The sequence below is a fragment of the Lynx rufus genome, unplaced genomic scaffold (genome assembly GCF_022079265.1).
Source record: "Lynx rufus isolate CCGP_SWC_20201006 ecotype Redwood Valley unplaced genomic scaffold, mLynRuf1.p SCAF_7, whole genome shotgun sequence".
Classification (NCBI taxonomy): Eukaryota; Metazoa; Chordata; class Mammalia; order Carnivora; family Felidae; genus Lynx; species Lynx rufus.
This window is the reverse complement of record NW_025814889.1, coordinates 77,452,937-77,475,774: the sequence shown is the minus strand read 5'-3', so window position 1 is coordinate 77,475,774 and position 22,838 is coordinate 77,452,937. Positions and strand designations below refer to the sequence as shown.

The following is a 22,838-nucleotide window of genomic DNA, read 5'->3' as shown; positions in this document are numbered from 1 at the left end:
TCCTGATGCATAGAGTATATAGGTATGACTGTTTTAGGCCACTAAATTGGAGTGGTGTATTACACAGCGACCGAAACAGATTTTATTTATAATTTTCATCTTTTCATGGGTGAGACTGATTTGAAAACTGCCTTAGTCTGGTTTTGGTATCAAGAGGAGTCAGGATGGCTTTTTCTATGTGAAACAGGGATTCTCTGCCTTGTGAATTTGTTAAAATTCAGATTCTCTTATTCTTGAATGAATTTTCTATAGTTTATAGAAAAGTATCCATTTCTTTTTTTTTTTTCCAAAAGCACTATTTTTTTTTTTTTTTTTTTTTTATTCATACAGAGTCCTAACCACTTCAGTGGCGGGAGGAGTGGGAGAGGTTCCTTTTTCAATCCAGGGGCCTCCATAATGTTGGTCTGTTGTTACCAAACACACAAGCAAGCGGTGTCATGGATTTGGTAAACGAACTACATACAATGTTTAGTCTCTCTCTGCTAGAGCAACAAGGTGAGTATCAATCTCTGTTTCTGTAAGAATCCTGAATTTAGGATTTTCAACTGTCACCACTCCGACTTCTATTTCTGAAGGTTTGAAATCAATTGATAGAACAGTAGACAGGCGTGTAATTGTAGTTTCCACTGTGTTCAAATGTCCAATCAAATTTGTTGACTCTTTTTTCAAGGAAGCTGGTTGATTCAGTTTAACTCCTGCTGCAGTGGCTTTAAACCCACGGTAGTAACCCGCAGGATCACACTTGTACACCTGAGGGTCTTGTTCTTCATCTATACCGATTAAAATCATACAACAACCAAGAGGCCTCATTTCAGCATTCTGTGTGTAGACCTGAGAAATAGCAGCAATTCTTTGGCACAGCGTGTCCACAGGCATCTCATAGCCATACCTGTACTTCCAGTTAGCTGCCTCATAGCGTGCCCTCTGTACCTGGGATCTGCTGTCCGCTGTCATTCCTGTCATCACACAGCCAATGTTTTCAGTGATCTTGAAGAAGTGAGTCACTGTGCCAGGATCCAATAATTTGTCAGGTACTTTCTTCTGTGTGGCAATTACTGCCCGGTCTTTCCCTCTGACAGCTACTGATGTAAGGCCACCCTGGTTAATAGCCTTAAAAGCATATTCGACTTGGTAGAGCCGGCCCTCGGGTGAAAAAATGGTAATGTGGCGATCAAACCCAGCGGTGGAACCGCGGGATATGTTGGCGCACCCACCATTTCAAGCACTGTCTCTGAGCCCCCCGAAAATGATCCATTTCATTTAAAATTCAAGTTTACGGCAAAATTATAATAATCCCTTAAAATTAAAAAAAAATACCAGAGTTGTAGTTATATTTTTTGTTTCCTACTAGTTGTGTGTGTGCAAATATTATTGACATTTTATTAGGTTATTTTTAAGAAATCAAATTCTTGAACCGTATTTCCCTTGTTTTCTATTTATTAATTTGTTTTCCTCCTTATTTCCTTCCATCTTAGAGGGTCTTTTCCTTTGTTTAGTTGAATACAACTTAGTGTTTGTTTCTTAATAAATGGAGCTAATATAAATTTCCCTTAGATCTGCTTCTTAGGAATTCCCATTATTTGCAGATTCCATGTTGTGTTGTCAGCTGTGTCATACTTATTCATAGAAATGATCTCAGAAAGGAGTGTTCACCTTCATAGGTTGAGAATGGAGATTCAGAGAAGTGAATGAGGTCATTAGACCTCTATCAACTTCCTACTATCAGAATCTTGCCTCTACCCTTGTAGGGGGGTGGGAAATGCTTCCTCCCCTCAAAGGCTAATCCTTCTACCCCTACTCTGAATCCCTGCCCCTCCTGCTTCCTCAATAGCCTTGCTTTGTCTTATCCTTCATTGCAGTATTTGGAACTTTTCCCTTTCTACTGACTCTTTTCCCCTGATACAGGAATATTTTATTTCCTCCATCTTTAAAAAAAAAAATTTTTTTTTTTAACATTTCTTTATTTTTGAGACAGAGCATGAACGGGGGAGGAGCAGAGAGAGAGGGAGACACAGAATCGGAAGCAGGCTCCAGGCTCTGAGCCATCAGCCCAGAGCCCGACGCGGGGCTCGAACTCACGGACCACGAGATCATGACCTGAGCTGAAGTCGGACGCTCAACTGACTGAGCCACCCAGGCACCTCTCCTCCATCTTTTTTAAAACAGCCTCCTGTGATTCCTACACACCTCTTTGAACTACTGTTCCCTCTTTCCTTCCTGTGGGCAGAAACTTCTGGGAAGAGTAGCCTTCGTTCAGTCACACTTCCCTCCTCTCCTGAAGCAGTTTTCTGGCTTCTGCCCCCCACGGCGGCAAGTGAAACTTCGAAGGCCAAGGTCACCGATGACTGCTCCGCTGCCAGATAGAGCACATGCTAGTCAATTCAGGTTTTACTCAGCCTCGTTGTAGCTTTTGGCATTGCTGACCACTCCCTCTTTAAAACTCTTCCCTATGACTTCTTTGCCCATGTTCTTTCTTGGTTTTGCTACCTCTCCAGAGATTGGCTCTCCCTTCTTCCTCCGCCTGTCTTCGTAGTTGTAGTTTCCCATAGCTGCATTACCGACCCTTTTCTCCCTCCACATGATCTTTCTTGGCAATACCATCCACTTCCCCGGCTTCAACTACCACTTTTAAATGGATGTCTCCCAAATATCTAGTTCATGGTCACAGCTCTCCTGAGGCAGAGACCTCTCCGCTTGCATGTGCCACAGCACCCTCAAATGAGTATGACCAAAATGGAGCACCGTCTTTTTCCCGACATCTATTCCTTCCCTTTTGTTCCCTACCTTGGTAAATGGCCCCACATCTACCTGACTCCCCAAGTCGGAAACCCAGGAGTTGTTTTGGATTCCTCCTTCCTTACCTGAAATACCCAGCAGTTGAAATCTTACCGTCTCCCAAGTTTGCATGTGTTGCCTCTTGTCTCTGTCCCGTCACCGCCTTCGTTGAAGTCCTCTGGCTCGATCACCGCAGTTCCCGCAAAGGCCTCCTGACTGGTCTCCCCGCCTTGGGTCTTACCTGGCTTTCCCTACGCACATGAATCCATTTTCTACGTGACCACCCACCAGCATAATTTTCTAGGTTGCAAATCTGAGCATGTTATCCCCTTGCTATCAATCCCTCACTGGCGCTCTTTAACTCCCTGGATAAAAGTCCAAAGTTCCTAGCATGATACCCAAGGCCCTTGGTGATCTAGCCTTGGATCAAGCCTCCATGGATAACGATCTGTAACTTTCCCCCCTTCAAACCCTCCATCCTAATAACAAATTGTAGCTCCCAGAGAATGCAACTCTGCCTTTCTGCTTTGTCTTTATCTGGCTGTCTCATCCTTCAAAACTCAGTTCAGGGGTTACCTCCGTCAGCATGTATATTCCTCATTATTCTCCCTCATCATTGGGTTGGGTGCCTGTCCTACCTGTTCCCACTGTCCACCTCTACTCATAACCCTTAATATATTGTACTGTTTTCCTGTATCCCCTCCAAAGCAGGGACTTAATTTTCTCTAACTTCGGTTCTTATTGCAGTGCCTTGGGCCTAATGGGTAGGCATTCAATAAATGTATGTTAGGTGAAAGAATGTTCCCAGCTGCCTAAATAGCTTGGATAATCGTTCAAGGACCAGTTTTAGTGTTGGAGAATATGCACAATTTGATGGGCTCCTATCAAGTTTCTTGAAACCAAGAAATGAAGAGCAAATGACTTATTGCTTTAGTAAAGGCTGAAATCCAGCCCAGTCACACATGAGGAAAAAAAAAAATACAATTTATGATCCATAGTTTAAAACTAACCAAATGCCACATGGGTAGGAGGAAAACTAAACTTTAATTTTTCCTGAAAAAGGCTTCTTAGTTTTCAAAATGACTCTCTTTTGTTCCTTGATCTGTCTTCCGGTAACAGCAGTGATTTGCAGTAACTTTGGATCTCTGTGTTCATTTTCCTTAGACCACTCCAGCTCTCTGTAGGTTTTGCTACCTGAAGTTAAATTTAAGATGTATCAATTCCAATTTATCCATCCTCCCAATGTGTGAAGCATTAAACACAATCAGGCATCAATATTTATTAACACAAGACAAAGGAAACACATTCAATGAGTTAATAGAACACTGTCCAGCCAGATGTTAAATTTAAAAATGTATATCTAGTCTAATTTCAAATAAATAAAAAAACTTTATACATAATTACACAGTACTATAGTTTGAATTTGACACTGGTAAATACCTTGACAGAAAGTAAACAAAACATCATTTAGGACTAAAAAATTATTCTCATATCTTTACACTCTCTTCCTGTGGACAAATAACATGGCCCATCTACATATACCTAAACCGGAAATGTTATTATGAATGATAAAGAAAAGGCCTATTGTGTATCTGGAGCAGTGCAGCTTCTTGCTCCAAATACTCTTGCTTTTACATCAGAGCAGACAACGAAAACAACAACACTAAGGCATAGGTCATATTGGAGTTTGAGGGTGAGGTGATAACTCCTCATTGCTTTAGTCTAAAAGATTGCTGCGTATTCAAGGAAAGTAATTTATTTGGCCAAGATATTGAGCACCATGCCTGGGGCAGAGACCTTAACAAAAAACCTAAGGCCTCAGGCCCTTTGTTGATTCAACAAAAGCATTAAGCAAGCACTGCTCAGGGACTAAAGACAGGAGAAACACTCGGATTACCAACAGACAGGCAATGGTCCCTAAACAGCCCGAGGCAGCACAACTTCAGGAGGAAAGGACTTGGTGGTTGTGGCGGTCTGGACCGGGGCCCTTTGTGAGGCAGGAAGTAAATAAAGGCTGTGGATTCACACTGATGCCCGCTGGCATGCCGGTCATTCCCAGGGTCTCACTGATGCAGGAGATGACATTTGTGCAGCTCTAAGAATCCCTTGGGCTTAGGAATTTTCCTGAGGCAGCCCCTTCCTGATCTACCTCAATTACTTCTGCTGAGAGGCAGAAAGAGGTTCAAAGGCTTTAAGATGAATGGATTTCTCTTAACTGGAATGGGGCCTTGCTATTAATCTAGTTTTCTTTTTCACAGGCGTAAACACACAGACAGAATGTGTTCCAGAGTTTTGGCTAGGCTGTTTCTATCAGTAATGGCCTTTTGGGTCTGTCCTAAGACCTTCTACCACAAAGGTTCTACTTGACGTGGAAAGAGCACAAGCATTGCGTCTTCAAGAGGGAGTTTTCTTATTCAAGTCTGTAACAGACCAGGCATTAAATCTGCAGATGACCCCACAAACACCTCTAGGCTAATGACTGGACTCTCTTCCCCTTCCAGGGGACACTTCACCACAGTTACTAATGAAGTTCCCAAAGACACAGCTCAGCTTTCTTTCTTCCACTAGCATATTCTGGCTTTGAGGGATAGGCAAAAGATCAATAAAGCAGCCACAAGGCAGAGAGCAAAAACTAGAGATAAAGCAGAGGTCTGAGGAACTACAAATCCAGATAATCAGATCCTAAGTAACTGGGAGTTGACCATACTCTGAGAGGAATGGAGTATCTTATTTGAAAGAATGAGTACAGATCACTTCTGTCCAATATCGTAGCCACTGGCTGCATGTGGCTACCGAAAACTGGAAGTATGGGTAGTCCGAATTGAAATGTGCTTAATACACACTGGATTTCAAAGACTTAATAGGAAACAAAGAAAATAAAATATCTCACTTTTCATACTGATTCCACATGGAGATTATACTATTTTTGATATACCGGGTTACAAAAATATATTAAAATCAATTTCGCTGGTTTCTTTTACTTTTTAAAACGTGATTACTAGAACATTTAAAATGACAGATGTGGCTCCCATTATAATTCTAGCAGACACCCACAGTTGTATAGTGACAATTTTCACAGCAACCCAAAGGATAATACTCTGCCTATTTTTCTCTTAGAACTTGTGGATTATGGAGATAGAACTCTTTAATCTTCAGAAATCCCCTGCTTTGTTTAGTGAGTTACTGAAAACTACTTTAGGTGAAAATTACTTTCCAAATAAGCGAGCTGTTTTTTTCCGCAAACCGAACCGTAGCTAGTCTACTGGGCTTTCTTGTCCCAGCGTAAGTGCTTTTTTTTGTACATCTTAGAACCTCTTCCGTCATGTGTAAACTAATTTCATCCAAAATGTCAAAAAAGAGATCTGGAACTGGAACATGCCTTGGGGTCTGCCCTCAGTGGAGAAAGAACTGGGAGGAAAAGAGGCTTGTGTAAAAGGGAGGCAAGAAAGTGGCTTTGAGCCACGAGACTGAGGGCAGCCCCTGCTAGTGCCACCATGGTGAAGGGTCTGGGCTTTGCATTATAAACCTTATTTTCAGGGTAATTACAAGTCTTAAAAATTGTTTAAAAACATATTTAGTTTACATGATGTTACAGTGGGGTAAATAATATGTATTATTAAAATAGTCTAAATAAATATTTACACAATAGACCAGAGTGGGTCAAAGAGAACCATTCTGATTTAACAAGTTAACTCTGTTCACTTGGAGCTTCTTTTTTTTTTTTTTAAATTCTTAAAAATATTTCTGTAAGAAAAAAATAATAAAATTCAACTATATTCAAATACATGAAGTATCAGACCAAAGAAAGGAAACCGAGCCAGAGGCCAAATTCAGTCCCATGCTCAGTCCACTTGGCCTGGGCACCACAGTTATTTCAAAAGAGCTTCTTGCACACATCAGACTTCCCCTATTTCAGCGTAAGCCTAGCTATCTTGGCAACCCGAATCAGTCAGTTTTGAGATACGGAGTTATGTCGCCTTTTTGCTTTCACGTGACTGTCGATCCCAGTGCCTTCCCAGCCTGTCATTCTTGTTCCTAAAATCCCTGCCCTCATGAACTGGAAGAACAGAGGACGCTTTTCAGTTTTCAGAAAAGAGAAGCTATATGTATAAACTGTAGACGCAGTTGACAATGGGCCTGGAAAAAGAGGAAATCCTAAATTCTTACATCTCACTCGAAATTTGAAACACAGTTTCAACACTGGGGCCACAGTGAGTTATTGTGGTTCCTTAGCGTAGGGTGGGATCTAATGAAGCTTAGCCTTTTCATTAACATTTTGATTTTTAAACTGAGATTTTCAGCTTGTAGGAACAGGTTGAGTTCTTAAAAGCTTAAGCCGATTCTGGGAATGCAAGCTTTGAAAACAGAGGCAGCTTTAGTTTATAAAACACATCAGCCAACAGAGACATAGTACAATGTGCAGCAAAACCTGTGATCGATTTGCACTTTTTAGTTACCTATTCAATTACACTGCATTAAGAGAACATTGAGATGCTCTCCAAGGAGAAATGTTTCTACTTTAGTTGTTAGGACTATACAAGCCAATGTGTCAGTTTTTTAGCTGAATTGTGTGTGTCTTATTTACATGTTTAAAACACTGGTCAAAATGTTTTCCTGTCAAGAAGTATATATATAGAGTAACTCTCATATTCAGTGGGTTATATCTGATTTGCTTATGGGTCAGCGGAAAGTAAGCTGAGTATCCATGTTAACAAAACCCGCAGAACGTCCAGCTACGGTAAAACAGCAGAATACAGTACAGAGCGGGGAGCTGTGGAACTCCGACTACCCCCTTTGTGTGAATTCATTTAAACTCCCTTACAAAATTCTAAAACAGCATTAGATAAAAATACAAGTATTTACAACAGATGAAAAAAATGCAACATGCATGTAATTGCTTTAGTAACGTGCTGCTCACGCTATGTCAAAGCTCATGACTAATGGGCTGTTAACATTTTTTTCATTTGCTACCACACAACTGCCCTTGCCTGTGTGTCCTGTGACTGCGGAATCCCACAGGATGAGATGAAGGGTATAATGTAACCATCTCAGCTTATTTCACATCATTTGAAAGCTTGCTCCTAGTCGCCGGTCTTTGGTCCTTGTGGTTTTTCAGGACGGCCCCCTGCAAGCCCCACAAGGCGGGTTACATGTTATAAGCCACGTAGATGGGGTCTAACTGGTCAGCCAGGAAGCTGTCCCGGAGGTGCATCCTCTGCTTCTCTCCTCTGGAGTTGATGGGGATAACACCTGGGTCCACCACAACCACGACGCCAACGATGAGGTAATGCTCTTCCAGGACCACATTTGTCACTAAAGGAACCAGATCTAGGGCTTCCTGTTCAGAGCCACACAGTTCTACGACCACCACGAGCAAGTTGGTCCACGTGAACACGGCACTGAAATTCCAACGACATTCAGTTAACCTGTCAGTCCATTTACCAGTCATCTTTTATAGTACCTGCCCAAAACCTGTCCCCGTTTCCCTGAGGATTGCCTTCTCTCTTGGATCCAACCAGAAGGCTGGCAGCCATGTCTGTAATATATGGCCTTGCCCCTGTGATCACAGTAGATCAGCTGAGCCATCCACAATCTCTTGGGGGTTTGGAAATGAGATTGGAAGTTGGTCAGCTGGTCACGTGAACTGGCCACATGTGAAAGGTCTGCGGTAGCCAGGTGTCCAAAGAAGCACAGGGAACGGCTCTTCAGGGGGGAGAGAAAGAATGAAGTGGATGCCCACATGGCTCTAGAAAGTGAGAGGACAGTGATTCCTGATGGCCTTCCCTTCCTTTGTTTCTACCTTTCTTGAGACCCAGAGAGACTTTGAGGAACCTCTGAGGTAGCTAGGTATTCTTTCCATTAACTCTCTCTTTTGCTTAAGTTTTTGTCTTTTTGTTTTCTTTTTGCAGAGTTTCTGTTATTTACAACAGAAGAGTTTTGACTAAGATAATATTCTTAGGGCCAACAGGAAGGGAGTGGACCTGTCCTTATCTGAGCTTAAAGTGCCCCATACAGGTGTCTCTTCCATCATGCCATAAAAGTGCCATAAGGTAGAAAGTTGCCTTACATTGAATGGGACTACTGGGTTAGGCTTGTGATATGCAGTGTTAAATGGCTTTAAAAAACAGATTCCATCATTAAAAAAAGGTATACAGCCTTTGGTTTCATTAAAAGTCAAAGGTCTAAAATTAGAGGTTAATCATGGCACCTCACTTCTCTGTATTATTCTTATAACTCACGGGCATTGTTCAGGTCTGGGGACAGACTCTGAGCAAAGTGAATGAAAATACTGACAAAGAAACATCTAGAAAGTATGAGCAACCATGAAAAGAACTGTGGCAATTTAGCATAGGTAAAAAACAAAAAACAAAAAACAACCAAGGAAGGACATACTACATTAAAAATGTGGAAAAGGGCGCCTGGGTGGCTGTCTGTTAAGTGTCTGACTTTGGCTCAGGTTATGATCTCGCTGTGTGGGTTCGAGTCCCACATCGGGCTCTGTGCTGACAGCTCAGAGCTTGGAGCCTGCTTGGGATTCTGTGTCTCCCTCTCTCTCTCTCTCTGCCCCTCTCCCGCTCATGCTTTCATGCTCTGCCTCTCTCTCTCTCAAAAATAAACACTAAGAAAAAACTAAAAAACCTGAAAAAGAAACTGTAAAGATTCTGTATTATCAAGAATCCAGAATGAAAGCCAGGTAAAAACTAAAGAGTTTTAATTTTAAGGAATTTCTAGTCAGTAGGAGGCGGGATGATCCTTTATCAGGGAGAATGTGGGGGAAATTCCTACACTGAGAAGGAAGTTGGATGAAATAATAATGACGCTTTTCATCTGCTTATCATTTGACAATTTGTGAGGCACATTCTCATTTGATCTTCACCATAATTAGGAAACAGCAGAGAAAGTATTTTACATGAGAAAAGCTGCCTGGTGGGACAGCTGGGCCTTCAAGCTGGGTCTTTTGAACTTCCAGTCATGGTTCTTTCCACCTTATCACACCCACTTTCTAGAGGCAGATGACCAGTTTGATCGCTTCCAAAGGTAAGAGTCTATCCGTAGAAAGTACTCAACCCCACGATGGTTCTATGGAGCCTGTCTCAGTGTCTCCACGGCCTCCTCTGCCACAGCAGATGGCACACCAAGACAGGAAAGAATCAGTCCATTTATTTTCTTACTCCCCTAGGAGTTCTACGTCTGTAGGTGCTATTGGGTACAAAAGGCTGACTACTTAGATCAATTTAATGGACGCTACCGCTGAGGTGGGGAACCTACTCCGTGCAGGGGAATTTACCATTCGGCAATGCTCCTGTGGATCCGGGACACTGAGGTCTCAATATCGATCGGGTGGTATCGTAATCCTCTCAGCTCCAGCGTTTCGTCCAGAGCTCCCACCACATATAATGCATCATGACGCTCTGACAGAAAGAAAGAGAAATTTGGTTCACCAGACATAAGGAGTACGATGCAATGGTGGAGTTCAGGACACAAGGTCAGAAGGCCTGCCGTGTCCCCTGACTCCACCGCTCACCAGCTGGGTTAACTTTGAGGAAATTACTGTAGTCTCCGGTCCTGTTTCCCCCTCTGTGAGACAGGGAGAACTCTAAATGGCTGCTGCGAGTATTAAATGAGACAGTCCATGTAAGGGAGTTACCATGATGGCTGGTACATTGTAAGTGCTAAAAAAAAAATTAGCCATTATTACTATTACTGCTGCTGCTGCTGCTGTTGCTGCTGCTGTTACCACTACTACGTCCCAGGAATTGTGCCCAGTGCTGGGAAGCAAAGATGACAAAACACAATCCCTGCCCTGAAGACACTTACTGTCTAGTGGGGAAACAGACACACAACAAGTACTCCATTGTGATGTGGTGGGCCCGGTGCGGGCATAAGGTTTGAGGTGAGCAGAGGACACCCCCGCCGGAGCTCAGCTCGAGGCTTCCGAGAAAGAAAAGCCAAAACCAGGCTGAGCTTTTACGGATAAATAGGAATTAGCCAGTGACGGCTGGGAGAGCGGTGGGGTGGGGGGTGGAGAAGATTTGAGAGGGTGAAGAAATGAGCACGTGTTGTGATCCCCAGACATCTTCAAGGAGTCCAGGTAGAAGGAGCAGGATCACAGAATATGGAGAGACTAGTCCTGGTTATTAATAGGCTTGTAATCCAGCTGGAACTTGGAAGAAATCCTTTTTTAAAAAAATTTTATGCACACACTGTATATATGTAAGGCTACATGGTTTATGTCTATATAGAAATTGCATTTTGAAGCAAGAGATGATTTTGCTAAGTCTATTGAATATAATATTTTCAGGAAAAGGTAACATTTCTGAAAAATTGAGCAAAACAAAGTGCTAGAAGCTGTTGGGGAGAGAAGGATGAGGAGGTCCAGCAGGGTTCCCATCATATGAGAAGAGCTCATAAAGACTTTGACTGCTCAAGGTCACAAAGCAAATGGCAGACAGAGGTAGGCTTCAAAGCCAAGGGACCTGGGGAGGGATAACTTCCTCTTGTCCACGAAACTCAGAAGAAACTGTGGCTGCTGGTCTCTATGGACCAGGCACAAGGAGCTTAGGAGAAAGGACTTGGCTCTAATTCAGGCCTGTAAAGTCCAGTGAGTTATTTGTATCAGTTCTTGAAATGCACGACACAGTTAGCGCTGGGCATTTCAACATGGCCATTAATGGCATCAGGAAGAAGAGCTGAAGGCAGGCAGCAGGGACGCCAAGACAATCAACTAAGGAGAGGGTAATGGGGGCTGCCTACACCAGAGCCTTGCCAAGCAGTCTGGTATCTAACGTGAGGTGCCAAAGGGACAGAGCGCTTCAGCAAGACGGCTCCTCCACATCAGGGATCAGGCTCGATTCGTCTGCTCCCAAAATGGGATGTGGGAGTAGAAGAGCTACAAGATGAAACACCTGTCCTAGGAGCTTGTGCAGGGGTAGGATCGGCTCCATAGGGGCCGAGGGTGCACGGTCTGCCAGGGGCACTCGGTCGTCATCAGGCATATCTCCACGGCCGTCGGCCATGCTACCCTGTAGTTCAGAGATGCTGCCGTGGTACCCTGGCGCCTGCATCCCAGGGACTCTTCAAATGACTATAAATTCATGTATGGGTTTAAGAATGGCAGAAGGGAATAATGAAACACACACACTCCACAATGGAAAGGCAGGCTGAGGAAGGCCAGCCGGAGACACTGGCTGAAACACAAAGCAGGCTGAAGGGCGAAGCGTTGCTGAGGAAGCTACCTCCAGTGGCTGCTGTGAGCTCGGTCCGGCGGACAAAACCAAGGTATCCTGTCCGAGCCCAGAGTGTCTGCGCAGCATCCCCAAAACTGAGGCGAGTGTTGAAATGATCGGCTTGAAGAGTCTCACTATCATAGATGGTGTAATAGCCACTGGCTGTGTGGGGACTGTTCACCCAAATCTACAACAAGAAAAAGGCATAGGTCACATTTCACCAGGAACATAGAACTGTATCAATTCAATTCTCTTGGGACAGTTTTTTTTTTTTTTTCAATTCTCACTTTTATGTTAACAACAATAACAACACAACAAGAAAGGCAGCTGACACTTACCAAGTGTTTCCACTGTGCTAAACAGAGAGGTAAGTACTTTATATGCCTCATCCCCATCAATCATGACACACGTGACAATACAGTTACATACTATTATTATTATTCCTATTTTACAGATGAAAAAATGAGTTAAGGAACTCGCAGAGGATGCAGAAACTACGAGACTCCCACCCAAGCCTGTACACAGGCTGCAGCTACAGCTGTACAGGCCGTGCTCTTAACCACGATGGTACACTGCCTCCCTGGCTGGCTCGTTTCTCAACCACGTTCAGAGCTCCACAAACGCAGTGGGGATCGTTTCTGCGCTTCTGAAACTCAGGTATAACACCCTCAGGAAAACACTACAGGGTATTTGAATTTACAATGTAAATATAGCAAGAGCTAAAAATGATAACACTAGTATTTCCTGAGAACCCGTTATGTGACAGGCACTGTTCCATGTGCATAACAGATCTAGGTATTCATGTATTTAACTGTCACACAATTTCATTAGGTAAGTGAGATAGGTGCAATTATTATTATGGATGAGAGAACGGAGGCTCAGAGAGATTAAGTAGCTTGCTCAGTAGTTAGAAGCTGGTAACCGGCAAGCCCAGGCCATCTGGCTCCTGTACCTCCGACACTCCTCCCAGTAAACTACGGGATGCAACATCAGTGCCCCTCAGATATTTGAGGGAAGAGAAATTAAGGCTTTTACAAAATCTTTACAAAAAAGAGTCTTTATACTAATACAAAGATACATTTTAGAATAGAATATAAAATTTTAATGAATTTTAGGGGCACCTAGGTGGCTCAGTTGGTGAAGCATCTGACTTTGGTTTTGGCTCAGGTTATGATCTCACGGTTTGTGAGATGGAGCTCTGCACAAATAGCATGGAGTCAGCTGGGGATTCTCTCCCTCCCCCCCTCTCTCTGCCCCCTCTCCACTCATGCTCCCTCACTCTCTCTCAAAATAAATAAACTTAAAAAAATTTCCATGAATTAAAAAAATTTAGTATTTGTGGCTCCTTTCAGTTCTACTACTTAATAGGTGAGAACAGATAGGATTTGTTCTATTTGGCAAATAGGATTTGCCATTTTCCTTTTCAGCTAAGGGAATGTCAGTGGAGAAATCTGGGAGTAGTTCTAATCTGGGTGCCTAAATCTTCTCTGCATCCTGGTCTCAACCTCCCTCTTTTTAGTCTCGAGCCTTACGGAGAAAGATGGAAACTCTTTAAAAGACGAAAATTCACAGTGGAGGAAAAGCTAAATCCACAGTTTCACTGACTTCTCGAATATGAACCCTAAAGTCTTTACTGCCGACTTTTCAGAGTAAAGATAAAAATGACACATACCTCTCCAAGGTGAGAGTCTCCTACAGGCCCTTTGGTCTCAGGATTAACAATAACCACTTTCACTCCAGGTAAAATCTGAGAATCAAAGGGAAAACACAAAGACTAAATCAAATCTAGTGATCCCTAGGAAATGCAGTCACCCCCCCACCCCTCTTCTAGTGAGGTGAGGGAGTGCACAAAGACAGGGGCTAATTGATGTGATGCTCCCTGGACTGTCCTCAGTGGAGACTAGAGATACAATAAGATTCATCCTCAAAAATAAACCAGGGAACCAACCGGTCTACCTTCTCTTCAAAGGGTTGAGAAATTGCGGCCAGAACCATAGACTAAGGATCTGTACTCATGTGACTGCTCCTTCTCATGATCTATTCTGTTCACTGGTGTGACTGCAGTAAAACCCCTTAAAGCAGAAAGGGCAGCAGGGAGGGACTGTCCAAGAGGCTTGGCTCTGATCTACAGTGAAAGCCAGTTAGAGGAACTTGAAGAATAAGAGAGGATGGTGGCAGCGTAGCAGGAGAATGGATCCTGACCCTGGGATCATGAGAGACATCACATGCTTGGGATCTCCCTCAGGAGAGAAAAGGAAGAACAGGTGTTGGCTGTGAGAATGGCTCACAGCTTCTCTGGTTACCCATATTCTGTCCCTTAAACCTCCTTTTTCATCGTGGGTTTCTAGAGTATGAGGTTAGTTGAGAAGTGCTACAGTGATTATCTGGTCTCATACACCTAAGACCTCAAGGAAGGAAGAGAACAGATTGTTTGTGCGGGTCTGGGAAAGGCACTGTGCAAAAGCTTCTGAGGCTCCCAACCACTAGCTGAGGCAGATGGAGATCTGACAAGATGGTAAGATCAACCCAACTCCACTCCAAAGAGGTTAAATGGAAGAGAGAAACTGGAGTGAGCACCTCGTGGGCTTGATCCGCTGCTTGATAGGTTATGCAGGATTCCTTTCTTTCTTTATAATTTCCCCCTCTGCCTTTCAGAATTACTAGAAGGAATTCTGAGGCATCATCGCTATGTCTTCAAAAGGGTGAGAAACTTGATAGCTTAGGCTGATGTCTGATCACCCTTAGTAAATTGTTCAGAACTGCTCCAGACTTAATGCTGTGTCCCTTCAAAATTCCTATGTTGGGTTGCATGTAATCTACCCAGATCCTCAATGTGATGGTATTAGGAGTTGCAGCCTTCCATCATGTGTGATAATACAGCAACAAGACGGCCACCTATCAACCAAAAGTCCCTCACCAGAATTTGATGGTGCCTTGATCCTGGACTTCCCAGTCCCCAGAACTGTGAGAAGTTTCTGTTATTTATATGCCACCCAGTCTATGGTATTCTGTGACAGTGGCCCAAATGGACTAAGACAATAACTGTGTCCCTCCTTGAACATTTTAAAGCATCATTCTAATCTAAGAAATCTTATCCCCATAGACACTCACTCTATATATCTGTAATCTCTTCGTCATTTTGATTTCTCTCTCAATTTTAAATACATGTATGTCTTCCCTGATCTTCAACCACACCTCACTACTCCCCCTATTTTTCTCCTCGTAACATTGACAAAAATAGAGTTGCCTCTTGTTCATCTCTCCACCTTGAATATAACGAACAGTGAATTTTACTAATTTGTCAAGTAAGAATAACACGTCAGTTGGATTAAAAAAAATCCGTGGATGAACACAAGGGAAGGGAAGCAAAAATAATATAAAAACAGGGAGGGGGACAAAACATAGGAGACTCTTAAATATGGAGAACAAACAGAGGGTTGCTGGAGGGGTTGTGGGAGGGGGGATGGGCTAAATGGGTAAGGGGCATTAAGGAACCTACTCCTGAAATCATTGTTGCACTGTATGCTAACTAACTTGGAGGTAAATTAAGAAACAAAAAAATCTGTGGAAATTAAGAAAGTTCGAACCCAGAATTCTTCGTATCTATGTACCCATACGAATTTCAAAGTCTTAGTGGAGTTAAAATTATTGAATCATCTCCAGATTTCAATTAAGTTTTTCCCCGGGTACTAATCTATTATATAGCTTCAGTGTTCTTTAAAATGAACCACTTCCCCGGGAGACCACCTTCCAGTGGTTAACAGAACAAATTACCTTTCCAGACTCTGAGAGGAGTAAACTCTGAGGGGCACCCCTTTCCACAAGACGAACCCTGTAGAAGAACAATATTTAATTTATAGATATGTGTGCATATATATATATATCTATCTTTAAAAAAATGGCTGCCCCACGTCTACTACAGCTATATATTCTATATACTGCCCTCCTGAGACCTCTATTTTGTCTCTCCTTATGCTAGAACAGTTTCTCAAACTCGGTATTAACATTTTGGGTCAGAGAATGTTCGACTATAATTTTTTGTGAGGGGCTATCTATCTTGTGCATTACAGGATAGTTAGCAACACCCCAGGCCTCTACCCACTAGATGTCAGTAGCAACTCCCTTGTTGTGACAACCCAAACCGTCTACATTGTCAAATGTCCTCTGGAGGGCAAAACCTCCCCAGGCTGAGGAACACTGCACTAGAGAGATGATCTACCTGTGCAGGCTGGGTCAGGGTCACGGGGACATCAGTGAACACAGCCAAAGTCAGTGGGACCTGGGAAAAATGTCCTAGAGCCCTTTGGGACTCCATGGGCTAGAGCTAAAAGCCTATAAGCTGATGAGGAAGAAGGCTTTTATTCCCGGGGTTTGGATAAAGTGTTGTTTCAAAAACTCTACTCTGCCTCATTTATCTTGTCTGTTCCACCTTTTATTTTTAAACTCCCAGAGGAAAGAGTCTATCCATTTTGGTTCATATCAAATATTACAAAACATTTTTACACAGACAGGAACGAAGTGTTACATTTAAATATTAACGAACAGCGCAGCAACCGTGATAAAACTTTCTCCCTACAAATATAAATCTTAATCAGGTATTAATAAAAACTAATTCCTTCCCTCTTCCCAACCCTCCCTGGAAGATACAAACAAAAGGAATGAGGGAAAAGTGCTGGCTTTCTTGAGGCTCAGAATTTTTTATGCCTAGAAGCTCCAATAGAGGGGTGCCTGGGTGGCTCAGTCAGTTGGGTGTCTGACTCTTGGCTTCAGCTCAGGTCATGATCTCACAGTGAGTTTGAGCCCCGCATCGGGTTCTGTGCTGACAGTGTGGAGCCCGCTTGGGATTCTCTCTCTCTCTCTCTCTCTCTCTCTCTCTCTCTCGCTCTCTCTCTTGCTCCCCTCCTCTCTTTCCCCCTCTCCCACTTGAGCTGTCTCTGTCTCTCTCAAAATAGATAAGTAAATGAACTTAAAAAAAAAAAAGCGCTCAAATAGGGAGTGAACATAATAAATATACTGTACCTGTCATGTCTCAATGATTTCAGATCTACATATACAGTAGTTGGATCAGGCCCTGAGGTTCCCTAAAGAAAAATAAACCAATGTATTGTTCACTTAAAATTTAAATGAATTGATTTCCATATTTCACATTCTCAAATCAAGAAACAGGTAATTTAGCCATTTACATGAAAAATCCAAACTCTATTTTGAAAGCTCACCCTCTCTTCAACCAGATGAGGTGGGTTTGCAGTCAAAACCTGAAAGAGGCTCATGGCCTCGTGTTTCTCTCCCTCCCTCCCCTGAGAGAGTAGGCCAGGGGCCCGGTCACAAGGGCTAGAACAGCCCTGAAAGGTTAGCAGGCTGAGGAGGATCCTCATCCCTGGACTCCAGGCAGAGATGACACAGGCCAGCATCCATGGGATTCTCAAAACTAACACTGGCCCAAGTGGACAGTGATGGGGCTCCATCATGATCAGGCTACTTGAAAGTCACTTGCCTGTGGTCACAGAAGCCCTGAAAGCACCCACCCCAGTATGCCATCTTCCTTTACTCTCACTCTTGTCCATGCCTATATTTACCACATTAGCCTCCAAGCTACATAAAATCAGACTTAGTTCTTTTCTGTTATTTACCCACCAAGAGTAACATGGCAAAGTTGCCATCTGGCTGGAGGAAAAAATACAGGTTTATTTGTGCTTCCTTTGTTTAAAAAAAAACAAAAAAAAAAACGAGGAGACAGAAAAACAGAAGGTAAGATATTAATAAAACTCAAGTAAGACTCAAAAATCTTCTTGATTCATCATCATGTACCATTAAAGTACTAGAGTAAACATTTATATTGGTGCTCAATTGCTGGGCATGGCTCCAAGCGTGTGCACCTAGTAACTCATTGATTCTACAGAATGATCCCCGTGAAGAACAATACTATTATCTTCATCCTACAGGTGAGCAAATGAGGCAGAGTGAAATCCAAATGATAAACTTGCAGTCCCAGAGCAAGTAAGTGTAACTGGGCTCATGCCAGGCTGTCTGGCTTTGAAGCCTCTGCTGTGGGGCACCACACACTTCTCCTCCATTTGTTATCAAGGAAGATTTCATGAAAGTCACCTGTAAACATATCGCTACATTGACTCTTGATCCAAAAGTGGTGCTGACAGCCCGAGGGGACAGACCAATGTCTTTGAAGAGCTTGGAGAAGGACTGCTGGAGGGCAATGCGGGGCCGCTCCTCGGCCACAACCACACACGTTCGGATGCAGGAGAGGTTGATTCCTCTGGTCTGTAAGACGCCAATGGCACAGGAGCTCAAGTTAGTAGGATCAGGAAAAGAACTGAGTAGGTAGGGCCATTGCTCTATCTCTTTGGTCAGGAAAACTCAAGGAACTGTGTCTTCTTTCTCACCTCAAGACACCCAGAGAAAAGACAAAAATTTTTAGAAACGCCAAGGCATTCCACTAAAATCACTACCCACTGGTAAATCTGTTCATTCTCTAATTCTTTCTGCTTTTATCTAAGAATCTTAGGTTCTTCAGCAATTCATTTTTATACCTCCCCATTTCTGTGCTTTAGATGTCTATTTCAAAATGGAGAGGTGGTACTGAGAGAAAAAGAAATCTAGCACACTGGAGATCAAATCTTACCTCTCTCTCTCTTTTTTAATGTTTATTTTTGAGAGACAGAGTGTGAATGGGGGAGGGACAGAGAGAGAGGAGACACAGAATCCGAAGCAGGCTCCAGGCTGTCAGCATAGAGCCCGATGCAGGGCTCGAACTCATGAACCATGAAATCATGACTTGAGCCGAAGTCGGATGCTTAACTGCCTGAGCCACCCAGGCGCCCCAAATCTTATCTCTTTTTTTTCCTTCTTAGGGTCATAATTCTTTATTAAATAAAAGTCAGTGTTTTTGAACTCTCTCCTATGCCGGTCAGATGTATCATCCCTGGATACAAACATAAACGAGTTGACCCTTATCTTTGGGGCAGTCTCCAATCTCTAATATTCTGAGGTTGCAAATTCTTTTGGAAAAAGTCCTATTGGAGGTCCCAATTGTCTTTCACCTTTACATGAAGTCATTTTCATTCAGCTTCCCGACTCGTTTCACCTTCTTCTCCATAAAGGAAGAGTAAGATTCAACTTTGAAAGAGTGCATTACATTAGAAAAGGGAAGAAATAAACTTCCTGAGGTTTACAAAATATTGACTGGCTAGCAAAGAACAGGCAGATACGCCTGTTAACCCCTACTTAGGTATCATCATGACTGGCCCATTTCTATAAAACCTCCCTGGACTGGCTACTTGGAGTTGCTTCTTACCTTTAGCACCTCCACTTGGTTTCCAAGCCCTTTGGTGCAGAGCTCCATTACTGAATAGGAGCAGAAAGTGTCCCTTATTTTGTATTGGTTGACAGTGGAGAGCCAGAGGAAAAGGTTGTTTTCTAACTCCATAGGAGGAATTAAGATGGACTGGTGACCTGAATAGACACTGTAATGAAAAAAGGCAGCAGCTGACATTATCAATTCATCCTAGATATCTCGATGTTTTACAACACCATCCACTCAACAAATATTTACTGAGCAGGAAGGGCAGTGTAGGGTCATATTAGACATAAAGGTTGAAGAGTCAACCTTGTTCCTGTCCACCTCACAAGATACAATAACTAAAATAAAGCAGACTGTGGCATGGACAGTAACTGAGATGTGAAGATCATAAAACAAAGAGCAAGTCATTCAAATCAGGAAAGCTGGGGCAGGGGATGTTTCGCTGAGTAGGCATCACTTGAGCTGGGGCCTAAAGAATGACCAAGAATCTGACAGTGGCTGGAGGAAATGGGGGTGATGGTGAGAGCATTCCAGGCAGAGGAACAGCATATGCAAAGGAAAAGAAGCCCAGATGTATGTATATGGTGTATTTAAAGTCATCAGAAATAGCATCCTGGTATGAAATCCTATAGCATAGGATGCATGAGGGAGTGGTGCGAAGTCTGGCCAGAAGGGTTTGGGGCCAAACTGTAAAAAAAGTATAATTATTGTATGAAGGAGTTGAGACTTTACCCAGCAGGCAGTCGCTGCAGCTTTAAGCTGGGGCAAAATTAGCACCATGGAGAGAGACTGGAGACACAGACACTGATGACAGAGACAGTTACAACAAGTGAGAGATGATGAGGGCTTGAATCCCGACAGTGCAGCCAGGATAAAAAGAAAGGAATGACAGAGTCACATATTATATGTATAATCTACTGCCATGAATCCTCAACTTCTTAAACCTGTGTATAGATCCGAATCCCGAGGAGCCCAAGAATCCTGTATTTATAAAATACAGGAAATTGTGGTTGCTACCTCTGGAGATCTAAGTTAGTAAGTCTGGAGAAGGCCCATTAACTTGCCTTTTTAAAGACCCCTATGTGATTCTTATGTACAAATAGGTTTAAGAACAACTGAGCCACAAAGGACAGGACACTTAATTGGATGTGAGACATACAGTTGAAGACAATGCCCACGTTCCTAGTGGGCATTATCTAGGTGCCCCTAAGGTGAATGGTCCCATCCTAACAAAGATGAGGACACACAAGAATGCCAAGTTGCAGGTGTCTGTGAAGCATTCATGGAGATGTCCACCGGGGAGATGAAAATGCAGGGCTGAGGTACGGTTCCCTGGGAGGAGTGGGGATCTGCTATTCCATAAGACACAATCTGGCCAGGACAGGCATGCCACTTTCCAGCCACACGCTGTCATCCAATCTCATTATATTCCTTCCTGCCAAACCTAGGGGGTGCGTTCTGGCTGTCAAAGCATGACATATTTCACCCAAGTATTACTCTTCTCCTTGGCTCTGCTTCTAAAATGAGGATTACAGGATGGAGCAGAGAGCAAGTAATAAGATCACTGACATACAAAAGTATGAGGCATAAAACTAACAGACAAGAAAGAAAGGGAGTATAAACAAAACTAAATGAACTTTGGAGATCCTATTTAGGTGTACACATTCTGGAAACATCAGCATTTTATTGAAACATTACCAAATTAAGGGAGCAGAAGGAAGGATGAGATGGTTATAGCCCCAAAGACATCCCCACTCAGTCCTTCTTTGCTCTTCCATTCCTACCTGCAGAGACACCAGAGTGCAAAGCCAAGTCCACAGTAAGGGTCAAGGCAGATGGCGATCTGCCGAGAAGAATACAACTCACACTGGAGCTTGACGGCTCTACAAAGAGCATTGACTGCAGAGTGGGACATCTGGAAAGTAGGGAACATGGAACAGGATGGAACTGGCATCCCACAGGCAGAAAAAATCTCTAATGACAGTTCTGAAAAATTTTAATTTCCCCCAAACCCCTCCAAATGATGTACATTTTTCATTGTTTCAAAAAGCCTATCTAAGTCTAACATGTTCTTGTTCCTTAGTCAATACCGAGTTCTATGAAATACGAATCTATGGCTTCATACTGGCTTTAACTGTGACTCTTATTATCTATTAGCTTCTAGGCCAGGTTTAGAACACTTCGTAACATAAATTCCTCGGGATAACTTATTCCGGAAGAGCCAATGCTTTTATTTAAATATAGCAGGGACCTTTGATCCTCCGCCTACTGGTCTCTGGTCTCTGGAGGCCAGTTGGCTTCCACATCTGAAGTCCCTGTGGCAGTGGTCATCTCTATTTTTGCAGCCCTGGCATTTTACCAGCATCCAGAGAGTGAGTGAGTACATATTCAGACTACTTTACCTTCACTCCTGTAAGCATGCCGGTTGTGGACACACTAAAATCAAGATATGCCAACATCTCAGGAGTGGGTGGTTTATACAGCTGAGGTAACCTTTTCCTGGGTAAGTCATCTGCAATGAAAAGAAAAAAAACTGATGTCAATCAGACCCACTGGAAAGTGAGTATCATTGCTCTTCAACTGGCTTTCTACAGCTCTGCTACGGACAAATACAGCTTCTGGGATCTGCTAAGGCTTTGGCTTCTCGTATTTAACTGAACAGTTCATGTATGTCACTCCTAGAGGTAGGTTGAGGTTGAGGACACCAGTAGGTAATATAAACAAGCAAATCTACATCAGGTAAATGTATTTACTAGAAGGCAAGTGAGGAGTAATGTAACACGGCGGTAGAATACACGAACCAAGAAAGCAGGTCACTGGTGTTCAAATCCCAGCTCTGCCATTTACCACCAACGTGACCTTGGAGTTATTTAACCTCTTTGTGTCTGTTTCCTTATCTCTAAAATGGGAATGATACCTACCCTCATAGCAACTGTTAGGAAGTAAATTCACATAAAGTACTTCTGAAACAACTCAAAAAGCTTTCAAAGCCTTAGTTGTTAATCATGCTGTTTCCAATTTAAAGTTCATTATTTACAGATTAGTACATGCTACATTAATCATGGACTGCTTTAAAAGTTGTGTTTTTTTTCCCCCAAGTTAACATGGTAGATTTCTAAGGGTAACCTAGAATTAGGGAATTATCTTCCTTTGCTCATTTATTTACATACCTCTCCCTTCCTCGCAAATTTGCTTTGTACAGCGTGTCAAAACCAAGGATGTCAAGGATGTCTCTGGCCCCAACCATACCTCTTTAATGGTTCCTGTGGCTTTCTGGATCAAGAAACAATTGACTCTGACTTTTAAATCTCTGTATCGTTGGACACCCATCTCTAGTCAAACCAAAGACTTTATCTATCACCTTCAGCCCACTTTTGTATACGGTAGGGTCCCTCAATTTCCTAAAGAAACCTTCCTGTTGTCTGTATCAGCCCACAGCTCAAGTCTTCCTAAAATGTGACTGAGTCCAATAACCATAGGAGATCTTTCTGCATCATGAACATCAGCACAGGCCATTTGTG

At 42.9% G+C, this 22,838-nt stretch overlaps 1 protein-coding gene and 1 pseudogene across 4 annotated transcripts in view; both read right to left on the bottom strand.

The window, feature by feature from the left end:
• Window positions 1-298: 298 nt before the first annotated feature.
• Window positions 299-1,218, bottom strand: LOC124501903 (proteasome subunit alpha type-6-like; annotated as a pseudogene).
• Window positions 1,219-4,039: 2,821 nt separating this feature from the next.
• DIP2B (disco interacting protein 2 homolog B) overlaps window positions 4,040-22,838 on the bottom strand; it is a 226,551-nt gene continuing 207,752 nt past the window's right edge. For all 4 annotated transcript variants that reach the window (XM_047066255.1, XM_047066257.1, XM_047066256.1 and 1 more), the window contains 10 exons: window positions 21,720-21,829; window positions 21,102-21,232; window positions 19,312-19,480; window positions 18,108-18,278; window positions 17,022-17,083; window positions 15,777-15,834; window positions 13,675-13,749; window positions 12,012-12,189; window positions 10,064-10,187; window positions 4,040-8,174 (listed from right to left, as the gene is read on the bottom strand). In XM_047066255.1, the coding sequence (XP_046922211.1) occupies window positions 7,922-8,174; window positions 10,064-10,187; window positions 12,012-12,189; window positions 13,675-13,749; window positions 15,777-15,834; window positions 17,022-17,083; window positions 18,108-18,278; window positions 19,312-19,480; window positions 21,102-21,232; window positions 21,720-21,829 (1,331 nt within the window). In that variant the 3' untranslated portion in view covers window positions 4,040-7,921. The remainder of the gene's footprint in view (window positions 8,175-10,063; window positions 10,188-12,011; window positions 12,190-13,674; window positions 13,750-15,776; window positions 15,835-17,021; window positions 17,084-18,107; window positions 18,279-19,311; window positions 19,481-21,101; window positions 21,233-21,719; window positions 21,830-22,838) is intronic.